This window comes from Polyodon spathula, chromosome 39 (genome assembly GCF_017654505.1).
Source record: "Polyodon spathula isolate WHYD16114869_AA chromosome 39, ASM1765450v1, whole genome shotgun sequence".
In the NCBI taxonomy this organism is placed as follows: domain Eukaryota; kingdom Metazoa; phylum Chordata; class Actinopteri; order Acipenseriformes; family Polyodontidae; genus Polyodon; species Polyodon spathula.
The window spans coordinates 2,199,048-2,223,209 of NC_054572.1; the positions used below are offsets into that span (position 1 = coordinate 2,199,048).

The following is a 24,162-nucleotide window of genomic DNA, read 5'->3' on the forward strand; positions in this document are numbered from 1 at the left end:
ACCCGAACGCCTGGCCTCGACCATGCCAACAGACATTAATACTGAGGACTAGAATAGCAGACAACATGGTGAATCTACAGATGGTTCCCTTCCTTGATGAAGCTCAGGAGTGTGGCTCTCAGTCTGTAATCTTGTTATGGTGTCCGAGTATGACATATTCCAGAATAGAAAATCGTTTTTTCAGATTGCACATTGCTGTCTAGAAATTGCTATTCCTTATGACTGAAATTCTACAAAATGCTTTCGTAGACTTTTTTTTAACTATCCATGTGCGCCAAAGATATCCAACCTTTGAGCCCCAGCCATTTTTGACATTGTCCTGTATTCGCATACATCGTCCTTCTTCTAATTTCTGCACCAGTTTTGCCCAAATCTGAGCATGATTCACTGCCCAGTGAACAGCTTCCTGACTGCAGTAGAGCACGGTCTGAAACTGTACCAGTATAGCGTGGTGTTGAATTATACTGAGTGCAGCGAGAGAGGCAGGTACACACCAGCAGGAATAATCAGTCTCTATGCCTCTCCTCCCCTCTCCCTGAATACTGATCGAGTCGCGGAGAGGCCAGCGCAAACCGGTTACTGTGAGTGTACCCTGCTCCTACTCGCTGTCTGTCTGTCTCTCTCTGCCAGTGCTGCTTCTGCTTCTGTTCTTGTTATTCCTTCACTGAGATCCCACAGTATCACAGTGACCGAGAAGGAGGACCCCCACTTTACCTGCCACCCCAGCCCGGTGGACTGATGCGGACAGAGGGGCAGCTGTTTTTGGATGGGGTCTCCCACGTGGCGCGTGAAGCCCAAGGCCCCAGCTCAGCAACTGGGAGACGCTTATTGCTTTTGAACTCGGTGCTGGGAGTGTTTGTGAGTATACCAGTGTGCTGTCACCCCGGAGCGAGGGAGCAAGCCAGCCTTGTGTAGCTGCACTCTACCAGTTTGCTGTTGTCGGGCTGGAATTATTTTTTTTTATCTGTTTTTTCTTTTGTTTTAAAAAAACAACTACGCAATGATGAAATACTAAAAAAAAAAAATAATTCAGTGAGGAACCTTTTGTCTTTTTTGCGTGTCTTCTAGTTGAAACTAATATCGTTGAATTCGTTTAGTTTCTTTTAGTATTTTTAAATGGAGCTCAATTGTTTTTTCTAGTTGTGGGTGAAGGATGTGATTTTAAAACAGATATTACAGCAGTCGGACCATGCTGAGCTTCTTGAATCAGTGCTACTGGTGGGGAGGTTGGACAGCTAGAGTGAAGTGATTACTGAGGCCTGAGGTGCTCAATTAGATAAGACAGGCAGGCACGCGATGATGCATGGGCTGTGCTCTGTACTCTGTCCTGTCTCTGCAGGGCTGCAGTAGTTAGTTCTGACTCCCTAACACGACACCCTCACGTTATCTTCACAACTGATGTCTTGCCTCTAGTGACATTTTAGGTGTCTTGATTTATATTTCTTACAGTGTGCTCTTTGCTTGTTTTGTTTTTTTTTCTTGTATAAGTCGCTGTTCTTTTACAGCACTTGTGCAGCCGCGTTGTTTGGGGGGGTTGCTCATTTTTATTTGGGGGGTCATCCCTGAGGACTCTGTGAATATGTATCCTGCGCACAGCTCTGGGCGATGCAGCTGTTCGCTCGCTACCAGCGGTCAGTGTTTGCCTTGTTGTGTGTATTGACCCGCGCCTTTCAGGAATCTCAATGCAGTGCTTGCATTTTAATCTGGGGGAAGCACTAACTATTCAAGCGTTGTCTTTACCTGTGCACATTGTGCAGCTATATTGAGGCACCACTATCATGTGATTGTCTCAGATAAGACCCAGTTTTCCTCTGTGCTGTAATGATGAAGGCATGACTTCATTTAAATTGATGCCATAATCACACTTTCTGTAATAATAATCGCCTGTCTTTCATGTCTTCCTTTCGCTCCTGAATTTAATGTATTTTCATCCTGCACGTCTCTTACACTGGGATAGATAACCGAAACGAAGGCGCATTTTCAACACAGCTTCATCAGGGGAGGTTCGGGCCCATGTGTGCCTGCAGTGCTCCATCTCAAACCCTGGATTTTTGCAGTGAAGGTGCCGTGTGCCTTTTGTCCCGAGAGGCTGCTATGATAAGCCGCTGGCGCTGGGTCCTGAGAAGAGCAGGGCTGTGCTGACTAGTCAAGCAAGGGACTGCCTCAGTCTTTTCATTCCTGTAGGAGTGCGTGTGCTGGAGCAGGTTTGTTTGGTTCCACGGGCGCGTTCTATTTAAAGTATCCAGACATGCCTTCATGTGGAGCAGGGCTAAAATTAGAAACGAAGGCACTTTGTGTCAGTGGCCCCTGGGGTGCAAGCTCTGAAAGTTGCCCTGTAACACGTTCTAGGTGCAAGGCCAGACCTGGACGTAAACAGCTTGCACAAGGGGGTCAGGAGCTCATAGGGAATGCTGGTTCTGGTCTAAACAGGTGGATCGTGTTCCCATGCCAGGCGGCTCTAAGTTAACTGCAGGTCAGAATGCCGGGGGAGGTCTGGGCAGAGCTAGTGGGTAAATGCACTGGCCAGGTCACCAGTGAAATGAGACTGCTTCTGCATCACAGCTCAGCCATCAGCATAACATGTAAAAAGCACAGAGCGATTGGGGCAGTAATTTACTGTAGTACATTTCCATATTGGTACACATACATTATGCTAAACACACACACACACACACAGAGCCTAATGCATACACAAGCACGCACACACAGAGCTAAATGCATACACAAGCACACATACAGCTCTGGCTAAGCGTTTTGCATCACCCTGTAGAGTTAACAAATGTTGCTTCATAAAGTCGAATAAAACCTTCTGAATAGTGTTACGTTAACATTTGTAGTTTTCCATATACTTAATGAAATTAAGCAGTTTGTTTGACTGCATAATGTTGAACAAAAAATCTACATTTTTTTGTAGTTGTCACAATCCTAAAATACCAGACCTGTGATGCAAAACTTTTGGCCATAGCTATGCACCCTACAGACCTGGATATAAAAGACACAGATCTGTGCACACAAACACATAGCAAATGCACAAAATATCCATCCAGATTTAATAAAAACCATCAGGCAGTTAAAATAAACGCGACCGTTATTGAATATATGCAATGTACTCAAGGTATTTGACTGTAATAGTGAAAGCTACGCTACGTTGAATAGCATCAGAAAAACGACAGATCTCTACATATTGCATGTTCTGCTGGGGTTCCCATGCATTTATTTTGCGTTTGGTTGGTTGGTTTGTTTGTAATACAGGCATCCGTCTGCTGTATAGGAATATAGTCACATATGATCACATAAGTTAAACCTCTAAAAAAAACAAACAAACATAATAAATGCACCAGCAGTCATGCGTGCGCTCACACACAAGCACACACTCATTCACTACATAATCCTCTCTCTCGCTCGCTGGCTGGCTGGCACACAGGGGACTGCGTCTTTGTTATGGTAATGCGTTGGGAGTGTGATGGGGGCTGGCAGCCCATGGGGAGAGCACTGTTAGCCGTATTCAATGAGAGTGAAGGAGGGGGCCGCTGTGAACCGAGACAGTGCATTCAGGTCAGGCAGGGAGGGCAGCAGCACCCAGGTGCATTAAAGGCGCAGTAGCAGCAGCGACTTCTCAGCTGTTTCAGCAGGATCAGTGCGAGGGCACAAACTGGGTGCTGTCCTTATCACAGGAGTGTTTCAGCAGGATCAGTGCGAGGGCACAAACTGGGTGCTGTCCTTATCACAGGAGTGTTTCAGCAGGATCAGTGCGAGGGCACAAACTGGGTGCTGTCCTTATCACAGGAGTGTTTCAGCAGGATCAGTGCGAGGGCACAAACTGGGTGCTGTCCTTATCACAGGAGTGTTTCAGCAGGATCAGTGCGAGGGCACAAACTGGGTGCTATCCTTATTCCAGGAGTGTTTCAGCTGGATCAGTGCGAGGGCACAAACTGGGTGCTGTCCTTATTTCAGGGCCTGCCTAGTCAATTCAAGGAGGCCACGCTTAAAGGACACCTCGGTACAAAGGCGCAATCAAATCCTTGGTCCGTTGACTTCAATGTTAACAGATCTTCAATATCAAGGCCACATTTTGTTGGTACCCTGACTGGTTGCACTGTACTTTATTGTCAGATATATGTCCCTCATATTAAGCCTGTTTAATTTCCTGCTACTCTATCAATTCTGTTGTTTTTCAGCACTTTCTAACTGTTCAAGCAAAAGGTGTTTCAGAAAAGAAATATCTATTGCACTGTTTACCGAAGCCTGTGCAACAGCGATATGCTTCCCCACCTCGCTTCCTCTTTGAGGAGTCTTCCCAGATGCCGTTTATTGCTGGGATAGTTGGCATGCATGGCTGATAATGATCTAATAGTAGGAAAAGGTGGATGACTCAATCTCTTTAAGCGTTGCTTGCCAGTAGTTCAGTATGTAGCTGTGAACAGGTGCAATTCAAACCCAGTAGTAGATGCAAAGCAGTGTCCAGGATTACGTCACCCTCACTAATATCCATCACCTCATTCCATTCTGACCTTGACGTCTGTGGGTTATTGTCCTTGGCTTGGTGGTGAATATGGAGTTGCGGCTCTGAAATCAGGCAGCATGGTGTGCTGAGGGGAACAAGGGTGTTAATGGTTCTTACTCCTTTCTCGATAGAAACAGGCACATGATCGTCTTGACGGAAAAAGAAAGGAGGTTATAAAGAACACCTCGCAGCAGTGTGTGAAGGTGTGACTGTACAGAACCAAGGCTGTGAGAGAGCTGCAGCTCAGTACCCCACACTCACAAACCCATGCTTCTCACAGCCAGGACTGACTGTGTCCATACAGTTATCATCCAGACTCACCCCTCTGAAACACTGTGAGATGACCTTGAAGAAAGCAGACAAAGCCCAGGCTCTAGCCCATGTCTTAATAAAGGTGATGTGAAGCTCATGGCTGCGTAATGAGATGTAATGCTGCATGGAGCACAGAGAGAGGGGAGGGGGGCTAGTCATTGCTATGCAGATTAACGCTGAGCGAGCGTGATTTAGAGGAGGGCATCGGCAGTGGATTAAAAAGCTGTCTGCCTCTTCTAATGAGGCGAAGGAGAGCGGGGGAGGAAGAAACCACGCCAACACGCCACTGCCCAGAGCGGAGCGCAGTGGGGGTACAGTGCAGGGCAGGGTGACCGAAGGGAAGTGCAGGCTGTTGATTCCAAAAACTGGGCTGGATTCCAAAAAAAGGGGGCTATCGATTCAAAAATGGGGCCAGTTTCAGACGGCAAACTAGAGTTTGTAAGCACACAACGCATTACAAACGAACACTGTATAAATCGACAATTAGAAGGGAAGATCAAAAACATGCTTTTAAAAAAACTAGGAGCATTTGGTATTAGCACCCCAAATATAAACCTAGCATGGAGGGGAGGGACAGAGATCCGCCTGCCTGCCTGCCTTCCTGCCTGCCTGCCTGCCCGCCCGTTTGCCTGTCTCTAAGCACAGTAGCAGGTCAGGGTTTCTCTGACAATCCTGTGAGGTTTCCTCATGGAAATCAGTGAGATTTCAGGAATGCTGACAGGTCAATATTTTTAACCCCGCTCTTTGGATTTTGTTGCCTCATCTGCATAGAAATAGGGTTCCGCTGTCCTTTCAATAGCATCCAGTGAATTACTCATCCAGGCTTAGTTGTCCCTTCAGTGTTAGTGAATAACAAATAGGCTTGATGAGACGGTTTTATAAGGAGAGGTTAGAAGTGATAGAGCACAGGGTGTCATCTTGAATTAATCATTTCAAACACAAGTCAGCGTTGTTTACAAGATCTTCTCCATTGTGTAAACAAGACGAAAAGATTTTAAGCAGGGACGTGTTTGTGGTCATTAACATTTTGTCAAAGGTGCGTTCTCCCCTCCCCTTCGAAAGATGGGGTTGCAGATCAGAACCCTGAACTTCTGTCCTGTGGGTGTGATGCAATAGATTATTTTTTAAGCATGGATTGATAATTGAATACATGCCTGTGCCATACTCTAGGTGTAAACTACTGCTTTTCATGCAACCAGCATAGTGTGCTGTATTGTGGAAACATCGAATGTTACAAATAGCTGTCGCTGTTATATATAGATTTATAAGCTAGCGCTGTGGTTTAACCAATTTTCCGCCCCCCTGCAAGACCCAGGGCTTCCCTGCTGGAGCGTGAGTCTTGCCTTTCACAACATGAGAACGTGCGAGATTGCATATTTAAATAGCACAGCGCTCTGGGGAGAAAGGGAAGAGATATGCAGCCTCTTATCAGAGCCTGTACAGAGGTGGGGTGAGGGAATCTAGAGAGAAGAGGAGAAAGAGAGGGGTAGAGGGAGAGGAGATTAGGATTAAACAGAGAGAGAGTTTGAAAAACAGCAGGAGAAATGGAAGGGATATAGAGGAGGGGGGCTGAGAAATAAAAAGGAAGAGCAGGAGCCGGTGATCTCCCTCCCGGTTGCTCCCTCCATGCGGTTCATGCTTTCCTGCACCAGCGACCGCACGTCTCACTGTGGGCAGACAATACACTGGCAGCCCTGCCTTCATCTTTTTAATTTGGGGGAGGGTTATATATATTAGATGTTTAAGTACTAGTGCAATAAAGTGGGGAACCATCTCTCCCTCTCTCTCAGAGCTGACTCCCGCTTGCCTCTCTCTCTCTCTCTCTCCTCTGTCTCAAGCTGATTCCCGCTTATCTCTCCCTCTCTCTCTCCTCTCCTCCTCTCTCTCCTCTCTCCTCTGTCTCAGAGCTGATTCCCACCTCTCTGTCTCTCTCTCTCTCTCTTCTCCCCCCCTCCATCCCACCCCAAACAAATATGTAAATTAGAGATTTTATTCCTTTTATTCCTTCTGTTGTGTGCTGTTTCATCAGCAGGAGTTTTTTTAGGAAGAGATTCCCCGGACCTTCACAAGCCGCTGGGACGCTGCACCGCACTGTACCTCCAGTGTTCTGAATTCACAGTGCTCCGTGACGTCGCTCTGCGTTTTGGGGAGCTTGTGACGTGAGCAGTTTGAGAGGCTCTCAGTAGCAGCCTGCTCTCTCGTCCCCCACCGTCCCCCTCCCCCTCTCCTTCTCCCTCTCCCTCTCAGCTCCGCGCTTCAAGACACATCAAAAATAATAAGAGAGCGCAGGTCACGGAGTTTGCAGTCTGCCGCTGCATGAAGCAGGAGAGACACAGAAAAGGGAGAGAGACAGGCTGTGGGTAGCCTGTGTTCCAGCTTTGTCTCTCCTGAACGTCCGGATTCAGCCAGTGTTCAGCGCTGACGGACAGAGCCACGGAAGGCAGGAGGTTTATCCAGCCTGGCTCTGGGCTCTCGAGAGGGGAATGGGATTGACGTGCAGACCTGGAGGACAGAGCGAAAGCTTCAGCCAGGGATAAAACAGTATGGTAACGTTAACATGTCGGTCTTACACGGCTTTGCTGCCTGCGCATTGCATTTCATCTTATTGCGTTGTATTTCATCTAGTTTGCATTGCATTTCATGTATCTATTGATTTACTTATTCATTCATTCGTTTTATTTTGCAAGCGCCTGTGTTCATATCAGTGCAAGGAACTAAATATAGCACTGATGAGGTACTCTGTGTTTTTCAGGGCATCATGGGTGTGTGTGTGTCTTTACGGTTGACCAGACAGACACAATCCGCAGCATGCTGAACATTGGATTGAGGTAGTGGGAGAGACTGTGGCTGCTGACTGCCGTTCTGTTGTTGTTTTGTTCATAGCAGGAATGCTAGGGGTTTGCATCTCCCATTCAGTTCTTTGCAATGTAATCATTCTTCTAATTCTTTAAAGTGCTGTTTGCAGGGCTGCTCTGCTGAGATGCAGCTCTGTCTTATCACACAAAGGTTTTTTTTTTTTTTTTGTGGTTGCTGTATTAGATTAAAACAATTATTATGGGGTGTGTTTTAGTGAAACAGTGGTGGAGCTCAATACCGCCACCCAAAACGCTACATTAAACCCAGGGTCGATCTAGTGCCTTATTAGTGTCTTGTGTCTTATTCAAGAGCTGGGAGATTTAGCAGGCTACTACTACCACTATTGCAAGCCTTCTGCATTTTAATTGTAGTATTTTTATTTAGACGAGATTGCAGTGCCACTGTAAACACACGATTAAGAGATATCCAACAGCCTCAAATGTAATCTAAAAATAGATGCTAGTTGTAACGGGGGGGGGGGGTTTAGAGATCCCTCTCAATTTCCAGGCCAGACCAGCGATGAAGAGCAGCAATAGAATCTCTGGTACCACACTGTCTTATTTCCCTTATTAGCTAACCAAAATATTGAAAGCATGCTAAAAGCAGGAATCTGTGATAATGTTAATAAAGCTGATAGGAGAGGTTAGCAAATGGATTGTGAAGCGTTGGTTTGTAAAGTGCTCCTTTAAGCAGGCGGGCTTGTATTATTGGGGTTAGAGACAGACACAGGATCTTTCAGCCGCCAGCTCTGTGTGCTGCTGTCTGATGCACTCTGCGCTGGGGCTGCAGTAAGGAGGAGCGGGGGAGTGCTTGTCGGAGCGCTTCTCTCTCTATCTCCCTGGTTCTCGTTCTTTCTGTCCCGCTGTGCATTACACTTCACTTTCAGTTTAAAGACCTGCTTCATGTCTGTCTTCCTGTTCCACGATGATGCGCATTCCCTGGACCCCCCCCATCATAGCAAAGATGTAGAGCGTGTGTGTTTAAGTTCTCTCTAAGACCTTGTGTAGTACTTGTACTGCACCGCTTGTTTTTAACTCAACAGCACACGCAGAAAACAAATAGCGTCCTCCTGTATTGCTGTATTGACTCGTCTTTTAGTAGATGAAAACTTGGTATTTTCTGTAAAAACTCCATTCAAATCAAGTCGGGTGGTTGAAAGTCAGATCCTCAGGTTTTATAGGTGTCTTCACATCATCAGTGGCTAAAGATCTGGGACCAGGGTTGGAGACCCCTGCTATAGCGGGTATGAAAATAAGACTCCCATTGCATAGCAGTCTGATTCCGTTCCTGGTTTTACTATGGGTTTAACAGAACACACCTGAGCTTGTTACCTGTACTCTGTGGATAGTGAAACTGGTAGTAAAACCTGGAAAGGGGAAAACTGCTGTGCAATGGGAGTCTAGTTTCCACCCCTGTATAAGATTTTTTGATGCTTTACCATGCTTTTCACAACTCCAAGTGAGAGAACGCCTCTGAGCTCATACAGGACATGCCAGAGACTGGTGACTGTCGTGATTGTACAGTGTTGTGAGTAGTGCACCCTGCACACTGCGTTTAGTTGTGGTTATATTCTGCATATGCTTTTACTGCATGGGATGTTTGTTTGAAATAAAAGTGCATTCGGCTACACCTTCATCCCCTGGACCTGGGCCCCATCACCTTTACAAAGGCTCCAGCGCTTTGTTGTATTGAAAATGGCAAGACATAGTGTGAGGCAACATATTTCTGCCTGGGAGGCGTCAAGTGTAGCTGCATACCAGACTTGACTAACCGCACGCAGTCTCTCAGTCTCGTCCTTGCTGGTTCACCAGTTAGGGCAGTGCAGCCTAAACACTTTGTTAGTGCGGTGCTCTGCAGTAAATTCAGTACCTTCACCGAGGCGCTCTCTCTCTCTCTCTCTCTCTCTCTCTCTCCGATTTATTCCTAACCCCACCCCTTCAAGCAAACCTGTCTGTCTCTCCTCATTATGTAATGCTTAGTCCCTCCCATCAGCGCAATCAAAAATGCCACCTGCAGCTGCAGATCCAGCTTGGCAGAACGCTTCTGTACAGGCCTGCTTCACTTCACTGCACACACACGCACAGATACACACACGCACAATCGTACCTCAGACTCAAAGTACCAATGTTTACCACCATAATGTACCACATCCATTTTTCATTAACAATCAGTACAGGAGCAATAGCCATGCAGTTGACGCGCTGCCTGTCCGTACACAAGTAGTGCTTTAAAACAGTTAATATCGTTTGTGGAATGTGCAGTCAGTCGAGATCCTGATGCAGACAGACAGACGCCCACGCAAGCATCTACTGCAGCCCTCCATGGCTGCTCTTGTCCTGCTCTGAACTGGCCTGTTTTGCAGTAATCCCCTTTCTTCATATTCCTCCAGTCCTCTTAAATACTCTTCTCATCAGACCGCTTCCTCATTCCTTTCCATCCTTCTCTGTTTCAAAAGGTTTATTGGCATGACAAAAGATTATTCATGTTTTGTTGAAGAATAATAGTCAAGTAGAACAGGAACTCAGCAAGTTAAAAACATGCATGTTATTCTAGATATTATACTTAATACAACAGTGTATCTCAGGCTGTGACAGGCAGCCTAACATGAGAACACTCCTGATTATCAGGTCCTGCTCAAGTGGAACCCCTAGGCCCTGTACAGCTAGTTCCTGTGAGAAAGCTCAGTCCAGTAGTCAGGTTTGTGGAGGCGCGTGGCTCTGTGCCTGCCTCGTCTCTCTGTCTTTTTTCTCAACAGCGGCCTGTCCAACGTGTTTGACTACCGCAGGACTTTAGATAAATAGAGTTGCTTTTTTTTTTTAAAACTAAAACTAAAATACATTTTAAAAAATGAATTATCAGCAGGGATACGAGAGCTGAAGAAAGTGATGACAGCAGCAGTTTGGAGTGAGTAGGAGAGCTGAGTGGACTGCATGCCAGGCCAGCACAGTCATTACACTAGGGTCCTGACTCTCTGCATTAGGACACATCTGTAAAGGAGCAGCTAACTACAATGACCTTACCCATCCCCCGCCCCGCAAGGATATCCACAGGCCTGGACAACCTTTCAGCTCTTAAGTTCCTGTTTTAAGTTTCTTTACCTTTCTTCTCATTACTGAAAACTGAAACATTTGCAGGTCTTTCTATAGAGAGACAATCGTTTTTACATTTCCAGGAAACCAGTTTTTCACGTTTAACGTTCCCAAAATAAGGTGAAACTGAAGTGCTGTTTTGTGATGACAGTATTAGTAACGGTAATATTGGATAGATGTGAAGGTGAATGTCCAATACTGCAAGCAGCCAGGGCCAGCCTGAGTGTGCTGAGCGACAATGCCTCAGCTGTGATGTCAAGCTCTTCCACTCACAGGGTCATAAGGGCACTGTTGCTTTTCTGCTTTTTCAGTCGTGACTCAGGTTTCCTCTCCCTTGTATTGTCAGCGCTCTGCTTTTCATAGATTACAGGAAGAAGTTACAGTGCAAGAAACGCATTTCCTGCTGGTGCTCAAGAGGGAAGGCTGTGTAGAGCGCAGTGCCCGCAGTGCAGGGTTAGTGTAGCAGTGCTAGAGCACTTAGAGAATACCAGGCTGGGCTGGGCTGGGTGTTCTTTGTGTGAGCAGGACGCTGGCAAATGAGGAGGAATGATGCCTCTCCACGTAGCCCCAATTCAACGGTAAATACATGCTTTTTCATGGGTTTCTTTTCCCCAGCAATCTTCTTTCCACCTTTTCTTTGATCTTTTACTTTGAATCCCTTTAATACATTCAGTTTGTCTTAGTCCACTGTCCACAGACACACACACAAACACACACACACAAACAGACAGACACACAGACACACACACACACACGTTTGTATTCCTATATTTGTGGGTTCTTCTCATTCTCGCACTGTAATTTTATTTACTATTTCTAACTCCAGTCAGATAAAACTCCACCCAGGGTGAAAGTCAGTAATAAACTAAATATTTTAGCACTTTTTTTGAAGGCATATTTGGTTCTTAAAATTTACAAAATGGGGATGTCCCCACAGGGTTGGTTTTTCAGGAGTAACTATCTTTGTGGGGACATTTTCTGAAATTTTGTCAGCACATTGATAGTAATACCTGCCCACACACAGAAACACACACACACACACACTCTGTTTCTTTTTATTATAATTTAGAGATCAATACAGGGTCCAGAATGTTCAGACCGTGGGCTGATTTTATTTTAGACTGAAGTATTTTTCTTGTTTGCCTCCTACCATGCAGTACTTTAGAAGCTACTGAATTGTATGGGCAGGGAAAGTGGTGATTCTCCCCAGACGGACCCCTCTTGTAAAGGCAGGATACCCAAGCTGGGGTGGAGAAGTCTGTCCTGCACAGAAGAGTCTGCAGTAGCATTACTTTACCTGTACTTGCTGTAACAGGGCTGTCTGCCTAATGCCAAGCTGATCATTCACAGTGTACAGCAGCCACATGTGTGTTTCTGCATCTGAACCACACAAACCCCTAGAAGTGTGTGCATGCTTTTCAGTTATGTTTTCATGAGTTTTGTTGCGTGCCAGTTTGTGAAACTGCGGTAGAAGCACATGTCAGCAGATTTGGTGGTTGTTTTTTTCATCCACAGAGAAGCTTCCCCAATATCACTCTCTCTCTCTCTCTGCCTTTAACTTTCTTTTCTTAGTATCTGTAGAGAAGAGGCGCTGTGTTTGCGTAAGGAAGGGTGGCAATGTCTAGATAGATGCAAGCTATCTACACATTGCCACCCGCAGCAAATCAAAACTTCAGTATTGTAATATTTTGTTATATGATTAATGGGAAAAAAAAGTACTATCTTTATTTCTTAATATAGTCTTGTTGTTGTTTTTTTTCCCCCTTTTATTATATATTGTCTTTTATGATAATTTTTCAGCGGTGCAAAATAACAACCGAAAAAATGCCACAATGTTTCTGTGGAAACAGAAAAATGATTTCTTGTGCGTGATGGGGGAATGTTTTCACGTTCAAGGCTCTGATTTACCAGTGTCATTCCAGACCACAGTAGCACACCTTCCCTTGAATGTCTCATTTGAAAGACACAACCCGTAAAGGCTCACAATATACAGGAATCTCATTCTCTTAGCGACTAGCCAGTATCTCGTAAAGATATCCAAAGCAGCTACGAGGTTTTCAGAGCACATCGTGTTGATACAGTCGACTGTAAAGAGTTTTAACTGTGATATAAATCAATTTATATATAACGTAAAAGGCTTTCCTTGCTATCTAATTGTCTTTCAGCTGCTTGCTCAGGTGCAGACCCTGGCATTGAGCCTGGCCTCTGATGCGATTGCCTGTCTTCTCATTGTGTGTTACAGCTGGAGAAGGGGGAGGTGAGCACCCTGGGGCTGCCCCCGAACACGAGCCACGCTGGCTCGGACGGCAACATCAGCCTGGACGTGCCAGAGGCGCCCGACCCGCAGCGCACCAAGGCAGCCATCGAGCACCTGCAGCAGAAGATCCTGAAGATTACGGAGCAGATCCGCATCGAGCAGGAGGCACGCGACGAGAACGTGGCCGAGTACCTGAAGCTCGCTCACAACGCCGACAAGCAGCAAGCCTCCCGCATCAAGCAGGTCTTTGAGAAGAAGAACCAGAAGTCCGCCCAGACCATCTCCCACCTGCACAAGAAGCTCGAGCACTACCACAGGAAGCTAAAGGAAATCGAGCAGGTAGGTGCGGAGAAGGGCATTCCAACTGCTTTACCCTACAGACATAGAGAATAGACATGAACTCGTTCATGAACCCTTACAGTACACTGTTACAATCAATTAGAGTGAATTTGAGAAAAGCTTTTTTTTGTCAACCGCTGTGACTGTAAAGAAGAAAAGTAACTGTTAATAAATGGATTATACTTTACAAAGTTTTGTGTACTTTCAGAATTGCATTTTTCCCAATATTTTTCTGTTTAAAAGTGCTGTGAAAACGTATTTGCCCCCTGTCTGATTTTTTTTGCATTTTTGCACATTTTTCACATTGAATTTGGTCAGATCTTTTTGTGGGTTGTAGTGCTATATAGAGGGAATCTGAGAGAAAAAATGACACCAAAGTTTGACACTTTCATTTGTTTGGTGTGCAAGGTAATCAAACATGCAATCTTCAGGTGTGAAAAACTTATTGCCCCCCTAGTTCAACCCAGTTAAAGGGATAATTAGGGTCAGCTGTTTGAATACTTTGGTTAACAATCAGGCCTGATTTGGGCCAGCCCTGCCCAATATGAATCTGACTAACTTTGGCCCTTACCATCAGAGTGAAGTTGTCAGCACACAGGTTCTAGAGGCACATCCTGCCACGATCAAAAGAAATTCCTGAAGACCTCCGGAAAAAAAGTTGTTGATGCCTATCAGTCTGGAAAGGGTTACAAAGCCATTTCTAAGGCTCTGGGGCTCCACCAAACCTCAGTCAGAGCCATATTGTCCAAATGGAGAACGTTTCGAACAGTAGTGAATCTTCCCAGGAGTGGCCATCCTGCCAAAACCTCTCCAAGAGCAAGGCGTAAAATAGTCCAGGATGTCACAAAAAACCCTAGAACAACATCCAGGGATCTGCAGGCCTCTCACCTCGGCTAAGGTCAGTGTTCATGATTCCACCATCAGAAAGACTCTGGGCAAAAATGGGTTTCATGGCAGAGTAGCAAGGTGGAAACCACTGCTCACTAAGAAGAACTTGAATGCTCGTCTCAAGTTTGCCAAAAAGCACCTGGATGATCCTCAAGAGTTCTGGAACAATGTTCTATGGACAGAGGAGTCAAAAGTGGAACTTTTTGGCCAACATGGGCCCCGTTATGTCTAGCGAAAACCAAACACTGCATTCCACAGTAAGAACCTCATACCACCGGTCAAGCATGGTGGTGGTATTGTCATGATTTGGGTATGCTTTGCTGCATCAGGACCTGGACAACTTGCTATCATTGAAGGAACCATGAATTCTGCTCTATATCAGAGAATTCTACAGGAAAATGTCAGGCCATCTGTCCGTGAGATGAAGTTGAAGCGCAGCTGGGCAAGACAATGATCCAAAACAAACAAGTAAGTCTACATCGGAATGGTTGAAGAACAAGAAATTTAAAGTTTTGGAATGGCCTAGTCAAAGTCCAGACCTAAACCCCATTGAGATGTTGTAGCAGGACCTGAAACGAGCAGTTTATGCTCGAAAACCCACAAATGTCACGGAGTTGAAGCAGTTCTGCATGAAGCAGTGGGCCAAAATTCCTCCACGGCGCTGTGAGAGACTGATCAATAACTACAGGAAGCGTTTGGTTGCAGTTATTGCTGCTAAAGGGGGCGTAACCAGTTACTGAGTCTAAGGGGGTGATTACTTTTTCACACGGGGTCATTGGGTGTTGCATAACTTTCTTTAATAAATAAATTAAATAAATATCAAAATGTTGTGTTATGTGTTCACTCAGGGTCCTTTTTATCTAATATTACATTTTGCTTGAAGATCTGATAACATTCAGTGTCAAAAATATACAAACATGCAGAAAATCAGACAGGGGGCAAATACTTTTTCACGGTATTGTATACCTGAAGAGACTCCCCATCTCAATTAAAGTAATTAAGGAGCCTATGCTTAATACATTAATAACAATGATTATTATTGTAGCACTACCCTTGTATATCTGCCTCCGTTCATACTGTTCTGAACAGCAGTGCTCTCTCCTCCTGGCTCTTTCAGAATGGGCCCACTCGGCAGCCCAAGGACGTGCTGCGGGACATGCAGCAGGGCCTGAAGGGCGTGGGGGCCAACGTGCGAGCAGGAATCAGCGGCTTTGGAGGGGGGGTGGTGGAGGGGGTGAAGGGGGGCGTGTCCGCGCTCTCCCACACCGCCGTGGTCTCAAAGCCCCGCGAATTCGCCAGCCTCATTCGCAACAAGTTCGGCAGCGCGGACAACATCGCCCACCTGAAGGACACGCTGGAGGACCCGCACCCGGAGGACAGCCAGCGTCCGTTCAGCGGCAGCGCCACCCTCGTCTCCAGCCCCAAGTACGGCAGCGACGACGACTGTTCCAGCGCAACCTCGGGATCGCCCGCTGGCAGCAACTCCGGGGCTGGGGGGCCCGGGCTCGGGCCAGGGCCAGGCATGGGCAGCCCCAAGTCCAACACGCTGGACAGCCACCACCACCACCACCACAATAACCTGGACACCCTGCTGGAGGAGCTGCGCGAGATCAAGGACAACCAGGGGCACCTGGAGGACTCCATGGAGGATCTGAAGACACAGCTGCAGAGGGATTACTCCTACATGACCCAGTGCCTGCAGGAGGAGCGCTACAGGTCAGCTGACGGCTCCCCACTCCCTCCCTCCCTCCTCGCTTATGTCTCCCTCCTCACTCCTCCTTCCTCTGATGTAGTTACAGGGATGGAAGTAAGTCTACCGGTGTAGAGCAGTTTTATCTAGTCCTGCTGAGTTTAATGAGACACTGTGGCTAAGCTCACAGTAAAACCTGGAAATGGTGAAACTGCTATGCAACAGGAATTTAATTTTCATACTTGGGTTTTACTGCAGTTTTACATGTAGAAGATCATCACAAACTGTTTTTACTTGTGACTTCAACAGGCAGTTGTTGTAGTTCGTGCATGCAGATGTAACGATATTTAGTCCGCTTACTAAGTTCTGAAAGTCGAGTCAGAGGCACCGTGGACGTTGGGCACCCTGCTGCGGGCCGTTGGCTTGGTTTTGTTTCCTCTGATTTGAGGTCTGGTCCTGCACAGCTGATTCCTCTGTTTGTGTCTCCGCAGGTACGAGCGATTGGAGGAACAGCTGAACGACCTGACAGAGCTTCACCAGAACGAGATGACCAATCTGAAGCAGGAGCTGGCCAGCATGGAGGAGAAGGTGGCTTACCAGTCCTACGAGCGCGCCCGCGACATACAGGCGAGTGTGGGCTGGGCCTCGGGGCACAGGGGGCTGCAATCAGAGAGCACTGGCTACAGTGCGGCATTACAAAGTTGCAAAGATCAAACAGACACACACAGTGAAAAAAAAAGAGCAACAAAAGAGACTGCTTGAAATGTCATTTTTGATAACATGCCAAATGACCGTTTTTCTGATCTAAACAGAGGTGGATTTAGCAGTGCTTTGACTCTTCTAAAAGAACAGCAGGCTGTGCTTCAGACCAGCACAGACCCAGTCACCCCTCTGCTGCTAGAAGCGGTAGAACCCCTGACCCCAGCCTCCCCTTCTCTAACCCTGCCCCTCTCTAACCCTGCAGGAGGCGGTGGAGTCCTGCCTGACCCGCGTCACAAAGCTGGAGCTCCAGCAGCAGCAGCAGCAGGTGGTTCAGCTGGAGGGGGTGGAGAACGCCAACGCGCGGGCGTTGCTGGGCAAATTCATCAACGTCATCCTGGCGCTCATGGCCGTGCTGCTGGTCTTCGTCTCCACGCTGGCCAACTTCATCACGCCGCTCATGAAGACGCGAATGCGGGTCTTCGGCAGCATCTTCCTGGCCCTTTTCCTCATCTTCCTGTGGAAGCACTGGGATAGCGTGGTGTACATCTTTGAACCCTGGCTGCTGTCCAGCTGAGCGCCCACCGGAACGGGTCACGTTACTGCTGTTCTGTGCCGGAGGTTATTCCTTTATATATAATTTGCGCCTGCGAGCGCATTGGCGTACTGTTCCTGAGTTCTGTGGTGGGTTTTTTTTTCAGTTGTTTTGGAGGGGGTTAGGGTTTGTCCGCTGGTAAGCCACAGTTTTGTTTTCCTTTTTTTTTTTTTTGGGTCCCTTTTCAGCTGTCTGAAAGAGGCAGGAATAAATAATTACTCCCCTTCCGAGGATGGGACTGGAAAACGAGAGTCAGGCTTGAAACGGCTAGCTGGACGGCCTCCCTCTGCCGTGTCACACTGTTGGCCCAACCACAAGCAAACACAAGGAAGCTACGTTTAGAATGGCAGGTGCTGTTTTTAGTTTTCTTGTTTTCTAACAATTTTTTAACAACTACTTGCGTTTCATATTTCGGGCTCCAGTTTTGCGAGGCCTGTGCACATGGGAAGAGAACAGGGGAGCAGAAAAGGACGTTGTGAAGGAGGTGATCGAACAGGGGATCAGAGATCCTTGAGAACTGAGGTGCTGCAAACACCACTAAGCAAAACGAATTCAGCAGCCAGCCGAGTGTCGGTAGCCACTTCAGTAACTCGAATGAGTGACACCTGCTAACTGCACTGCGGCAATGAGCTACTGATTCAAAAAACTTGTATATCTTATGAAAAGAAAAGAAAAGCTGAACAAAACACACAATGCTAACTAGTGCATTTTTAAACTTTTTGAAGATTCAGTTCTAGATCATGTGTAGATTTCGGACTATTGGGTGGGACACTAGCCATGAGGGTGGGCTACTTAAAATCAGAGGTCACTCCAAACTGTAGCCCAGCCTGGACACAAACCGTCCTACTTCAGTGGCAAGTAGCATACTCACAGTGTCCCATGTGTAATGTACTATAGATTATTTGTTTGATTTTTTTGAAAAGCGTGTCTTGACCTCTTTTTATTCCTCCTCACTAGGAATTCACACTTTTTTTGTTACATTTGTTACTGAATTTTAAATATGTGTATTTATTTATTTATTTGTTCATTCACTATCTTTTTTGTTTGCGTGTAGGTGTAACAGCCAACACAGCATTAATGAAATGCTTTTGTTTATTTTTTTTAGTTTTCTTCTAAAAGAAGTGGTGCAAATTGGTTATTAGTGTGTTCTGCGTTCTGCGTTCTGCGTTCTGTGTTCTGCGTTCTGCGTTCCAGGGCAGTGACGCAGCTCCCAGCTTCTTCAGCTCCAGTGCTGAACTGCAGGCTGGCTCTAATGGTTGTCTGCTCTCTAAGAGAGCTGTCTGAAACTACGAAACTGTGAGGCCAGGAGTGATGTTTCCAATACAGTAAGATCTATTCCTCCGCTACTATGATTTACTACTGTTGAACCTTTCCAGGCTGCTCTTAAACCAAGCAGCCTGTCTGCCTGTCTGTCTGTCTGAGTGCTTCTGTAGAACTCATTCATGGATCACATACCCCCTTGTGGTAGTCCGGTAGTCTCCGTGAGGAGTAAAAGTGGCTGCCACCCTCCCTGGAATAATCTTTAGTTTGTGGATCTACCACCAGGGGGCCACTTCATCTTTGAGCAGACTTGGCCCAGAATATTGAGTTTCAATCTGCTTTGCTTTCCAGTGCACGTAAACAGACCTCGGGTCTGCCAGCATTTTAGACAGTCTGTGATTAGTATTCTGTGCAAATCAGGCAAAGACACAAGCTCTCTGTGCATGGCTGTGTGTGTACGCGTGTGTGTGTGTGTGTTTGTATGTGCTTGCCCTGAGTCTTCTTTACAGTTAGAACAGTGCTTGTTTAGACCAGGGTTTGGCTCATGGAAACGCATGGTCTCCTCTGCAAGAGCCATCTAACACCAGAATTTATTCGGAGGGCAGGCGCAGTGCCACTAAACTACCACAAGAGGGCGGGTTCCATATTTCGTGTTCCATGAAATATGAGCCTGACGTGGGCCGAGTGTGGACCATGTGAAGGAATCACAGTACTGTAACTGCCCTGTGGGTCAGTCAACAGAGTAGCCTGGTAACCTGGCATCACCAGTGTTTCACACTTGTATTTAAGTCCGCTCGTTTTGCCCAAGGGTGGTTGGTTGTGTAAATGTTTTGAGAAATGTATATATTAGCGGAACATGGCTGAAGAACCTTGTTATGTATAGTTAAGACGGAAGGTCTTTTTTTGGTCCATGCTGTACCTGGCATGGAAGATGGTGATACTGTATTCTGCACACAACATGTCTTGTCTTTTCAATGACCAGCACAGCCTGACAAAGTATCATGTATGTGGCCTGGTCAGCCCTCATAGCTCCCTGACCCCCTGGCAAGTGTCCTGTATGAGTTTTGTCTTTTGGAAGTTATAAGCCCTTAACAGGGGGAATCACCTTGGGCTACCAGGTATATTTCTTGGCTGACCACAAGAGGGCAGACCTGTCTGTCAATCTCTGGTATTTAAAGCATTGTGTTTTGGAAAGGTATTTTCTCCAATTAAAATACAAACTAAACTAGCAAACGCAGTGAAGGAAACATGTGAAGCACTGATCGTCCAAATCTGTCAGCAACACACTCCTAACACGGCTGTTCTGCAGCCCGTGCCTCGCTCCGCCTGCTTTCAGAAGCTGCAAGGAATCGCAAACCTGCCCAGGACAGAAAGAGTGAAACATTGTTTTAAAATCACTGCAAACTTTTGCAACCCTGAAGGGCAGTATTTGCAATGTCAAAGTGTCTAAAGGGTTAAATCTGTCATTAAACAATGATATTGTTTGAAGACAGCTGAATGTATTTTCAAAGAACTGAAAAGAAACCGTTAGAAAGAAATCTAAACTGTGTGATGGATGGCTGTTAGGGCGCTGGGATGTTTTATTTTGTGTACATAAAGAAGGGCATGGTACTGTATTGTTTGTGTTATATAACACTGCCCTCTGCTGGGTGATCTGTTAAATCACTTGCGTTCTGCTTTAAGACGAGCGATGTGTGGTCTTAACTGTGTTTGTGGTTAAAGGAATTGTGGTTCAAATTGAAAGTGGCACTTTATTCTTTATCTCTTTTTTTTCCTTTTTTAATAATAAAAACACTTTATTTGACAGAATAAAAGCTCAAAGTGGCATCTTGTGAAAAGTGTGTGCGTGCAATATGGCAGTGTACTGTAGCAGCAACTTTTAGAAATGGACGCTGTATCCTGCCGTGAATCGAGGACATGAACGAAGGGACAGCGTGACAGTCATAGAACAGGCTGTGGCAGCAGGAGCAACACCGAGTCCTGAAATGGTTTCTCGTCCAACGCTGTTTAGATCCTTCAAATCGCCCCACAAGTCAGATGCAACCAGTATGCACCGTACACTCGGCAGCAACTCCACTACATAATAATATACTCGGCCACTAGAGGGGGCTAGTGTGCCTGTGTACAAACACACGCGAAAATCACAACCCTACGTGCCCTGTGTCCTTGTGCTGGAGTTTAACAGCGATCAAACAGCAGCGAGACAGCTCGCCTGCTCCGATGCCAAGACTTTGAAAAAAAACAAAACACGCATTACTCAAAGCACAGCGTGGCTAGGAAACGTGACAACGATACGCACAGAGAGTGACGGGAGTACATACATCAACAGCCAAGCTGGAATAAATGCCCTAAAAAGGTGTTAGGCGTCCTCACATTTCAAACCGCCCCTGCTTCCACAGAACGGGTCTGACATCCATCACTTACGCATGAATGCCATTAGGGACCGATCCAGTACTCGTCACACGCGTGATTAGTAGAGAACGTCCCGCAGCCTGAGTTTTTGGACAGCACTGGCTGGCACTGGACACCCGTGTCTCAGTTACCACGTGTATTTTATATTAACATACAACAAATCCTATACATATCCATCATTGCCAGCCTCGTTGGCAAACATCCCGCACTAAGGTGTTATTCAATCATGCTGTTTCGTTGATTGGTGTTTAGGTTACAAACGCTGTTTGCATGCTGCATTAAGCACTACTGCCGTTTTGCACCATTTTGATATATGCGCATGCGTCAGCGGTTCATTGCATTTTGTCTGTAATTTCTATTATTAATGGATTGTGAAAATGTGAAGTTTTGGTGTTATAAATGAGATATACTGTAGATATAGAAAGTCTGTCCGCAGTATAGACGTATTTCGGTTTTGAGGTGGCTGATGATGGAACAGCAAAACAATAAAACAAGTCTTTGTTTTTCTCCACGGACATTGTGAAGCAAAGCAGCGCTAAATTAAAGATTGCCTCGCCGTGTGTGAATCGCCTGCCTGCCTTGACAGAGACCGCTACAATATGTTTCATATTGCAATTCTGTTATTATATTTTTCTGTGTTTTGAAAGACTTCAGTGTTATCGATATCGAAATCGGAATACGTGCACGACATCGATGTACAATTTTCATATCGTTGCCCACCATGGAAACCCAGTGGACCGGACCGAGGCCCCTTGTCAACCCATGAGAGCACACTCAGAGATGCGTATGATTTCATCCAGCAGAGGGCAGTCTACACCCCTTTCTAACACGTGTGAGTTCAGTTCGGAGCTGTGCTCCCACGCACGCTGAAGTCAATGGCTTTGCTGAATCCACGATGCGGGTGTAAATCCTGCTGGGTTTGAGGAAAAATAATCTAATCTCATGGGTGTTTTAATTAATTGCAATGCCATTTCAATATAAGGAAATTCAATAACGTCCCAGTGGAAGAAAGTCTTATAGCTGTATAAAACGGTAACCCTATTGGATTACAGTGTCACCCATCAAATATAATGACATACCTGCTACATGAGGAGTGACCCATTGCTGCTTACCCAGGTATGTATAAAACGCAAGAGACAATCAAGCAGAACAACAATTAATGCTGTTCCACAGATTATGCACTGGCGCTAATATTGCCAACGGGTACAATAAAAACAAAACAAGTACACGTCAACAACAAAAGAGCCTTACAATCGACAGCTCTACCCTTTCAAGTGTTCAAGCTTTTCTATTGGCTTGTCTCCTTTGTGGTGCCTAAGCCCACCCAGCTTCTTTTGGCCACTGTGGTATCCACCTGGCACTATAGCCTAGACACCCGTGTGAATCTCTTCTATCTAACACCAGCCATACCCACATGTCTGCAGGCTCCCACACTGAACCACACTGACAGCTGTATCAATGCAGACAGGCCAGCAGGCTAACACTGCTCCATATCCAGGCGCTGTTTGTGAAGACATTGAGAAGCTATGAGCCGTACCGCTCTCTGAACACTGGACAGAGTTTGAGTCTTGATAATTGGGCTCAACCTCTCAGCTGATGTCATTTCTCTATAGCTCACTGTGTGGAGTCGCTGACTAGCTTACATCACAAGGCTGCTGGTCTCAGTGTAGCCCTCAGTGGAGAGTAGTACAGTGATGAACTAATACAGAACTGGCATCAGGACACTGCTCCCAAATCCTCCTGTATGAAATGGTACTGCACTGGATTGCACTGTACTGTGTTGTGCTCCACTGTGTTGTACTGCACTGGATTGCGCTGTACTGCACTGTGCTACGTTGAACTGCACTGTATTGTACTGCACTGGATTGCGCTGTACTGCACTGTATTGTGTTGTACTGTGCTGCACTGTACTGTGTTGTACTGCACTGGATTGCACTGTACTGTGTTGTACTGCGCTGTGTTGTGCTGCACTGCACTGTAGGCTACTGTATTAAATTGTAGATTCATGTATCCAGTGATGGAGGATATTTTATGCCCAAATGAAAAATGTATAATTATATAAATACATAACTAAATGCGCACCCTCCTCAGATCATGTTCTTATTTTAGACAGAGCATGTTAATTAGGTACCCACTTCATTTGCATATCATTCCTCGCTGTCTGAATTGTGGTTTTGCGACTGTTCTCATCCTTCCTGGTCGTTTTTGATTTTTGCTCGGAACAAGGGAAACAGTCGGAAAGTTAAAATCCCGCCACAAAAGCCCTCCCCGACGGTCACAAAAGCTTTGCTATTCAGGAAAACGGTCTCCACTACACTGCAGGTGTTTTTTCTTTGTTGAAATTACACCCTTGTTATTTCTTGAGTATCTGTGCCAGGTAAGCGACCGGGTATCGCCCGGGACTGGAGACAATGCCACTGTGCTTTTCACTGCATCAGGAAACAAACGAAACCCAGCGGCAACGGTTACATAAACTGCAATTAACGACTGCGATATTATAATAAAAAAAAAAAAAAAAAAAAAAAAAAAAAAACTTCATATGTGAGCTGTTTTTTTTCTTTTTTTTTTTTTCTTTTTTTTAATTTTTCTTTTTTTTTGTTCTGCCTGCGCTGTCACTGTCGCAGCCCTCCCAGCTCGGCCAGCTCTCACACCGGGCACTGTGGGGGTGTCCCGCTCTGGCAGACAGTGCCAATGCTGAAACACCGTGGTCGTGTTCTGGTTTTCGCAGTGCTTGAAAGACAAAACAGCGGTCCTGGGAGCTAAGCAGTTACCTCACAGGCCCCGCACATCAGACGTGTCATCCGACAGGTCGAAACTCACTGTCTCCCTCTGTTTGAACCGGACTCTTATCCCGAACTTTGTTTCCATCATAAAATGAAACACTTTTCTGCAGTTTTCCGATATTTAGAATGGGTACAGTTTACATAAAGGCGGCGGAATAACTATTCGAGATTGAAATGAGAGACCTCTGTGTTAATGGCGCAAATGAGAGTTTTCACGTTATTTCAGGATTTCAATCAATGGACAGGTGGGATTGAAAGGTAGTAAAGGCAAAGAAAAACAAAACAGGTGTTTCAGGAGATATGGTGAAATATCCATTTACTAGAACACGATAATAAAGCAAGTACACCAGGAGAAAGAGAAAACAAATAACGTTAGACAGCTCCTATTTTAATGTAGCCTACTTCTTTTTCTCCACATCTTCAATGAGGCACTGTAGAAAGTGATATGAAGCCCTTTTTTATTTTTTGCCAGGAGTGT

At 45.9% G+C, this 24,162-nt stretch overlaps 1 protein-coding gene across 4 annotated transcripts in view; it reads left to right on the forward strand.

Annotated features, from left to right (window-relative positions):
* Nucleotides 1–21,104, forward strand: part of LOC121304760 (transmembrane and coiled-coil domains protein 2-like) — a 36,418-nt gene extending 15,314 nt beyond the window's left edge. Inside the window, exons 2-6 of one of the 4 annotated variants that reach the window (XM_041236142.1) lie at nucleotides 679–858; nucleotides 13,004–13,357; nucleotides 15,363–15,961; nucleotides 16,427–16,562; nucleotides 16,900–21,104. In XM_041236142.1, the coding sequence (XP_041092076.1) occupies nucleotides 739–858; nucleotides 13,004–13,357; nucleotides 15,363–15,961; nucleotides 16,427–16,562; nucleotides 16,900–17,211 (1,521 nt within the window). In that variant the 5' untranslated portion in view covers nucleotides 679–738 and the 3' untranslated portion in view covers nucleotides 17,212–21,104. Of the gene's footprint in view, nucleotides 1–678; nucleotides 859–6,777; nucleotides 7,363–11,163; nucleotides 11,340–13,003; nucleotides 13,358–15,362; nucleotides 15,962–16,426; nucleotides 16,563–16,899 lie in introns of those variants that run through there. The other 3 variants (XM_041236145.1, XM_041236144.1, XM_041236141.1) reach the window with 3 other exon arrangements.
* The last annotated feature ends 3,058 nt before the right edge of the window (nucleotides 21,105–24,162 follow it).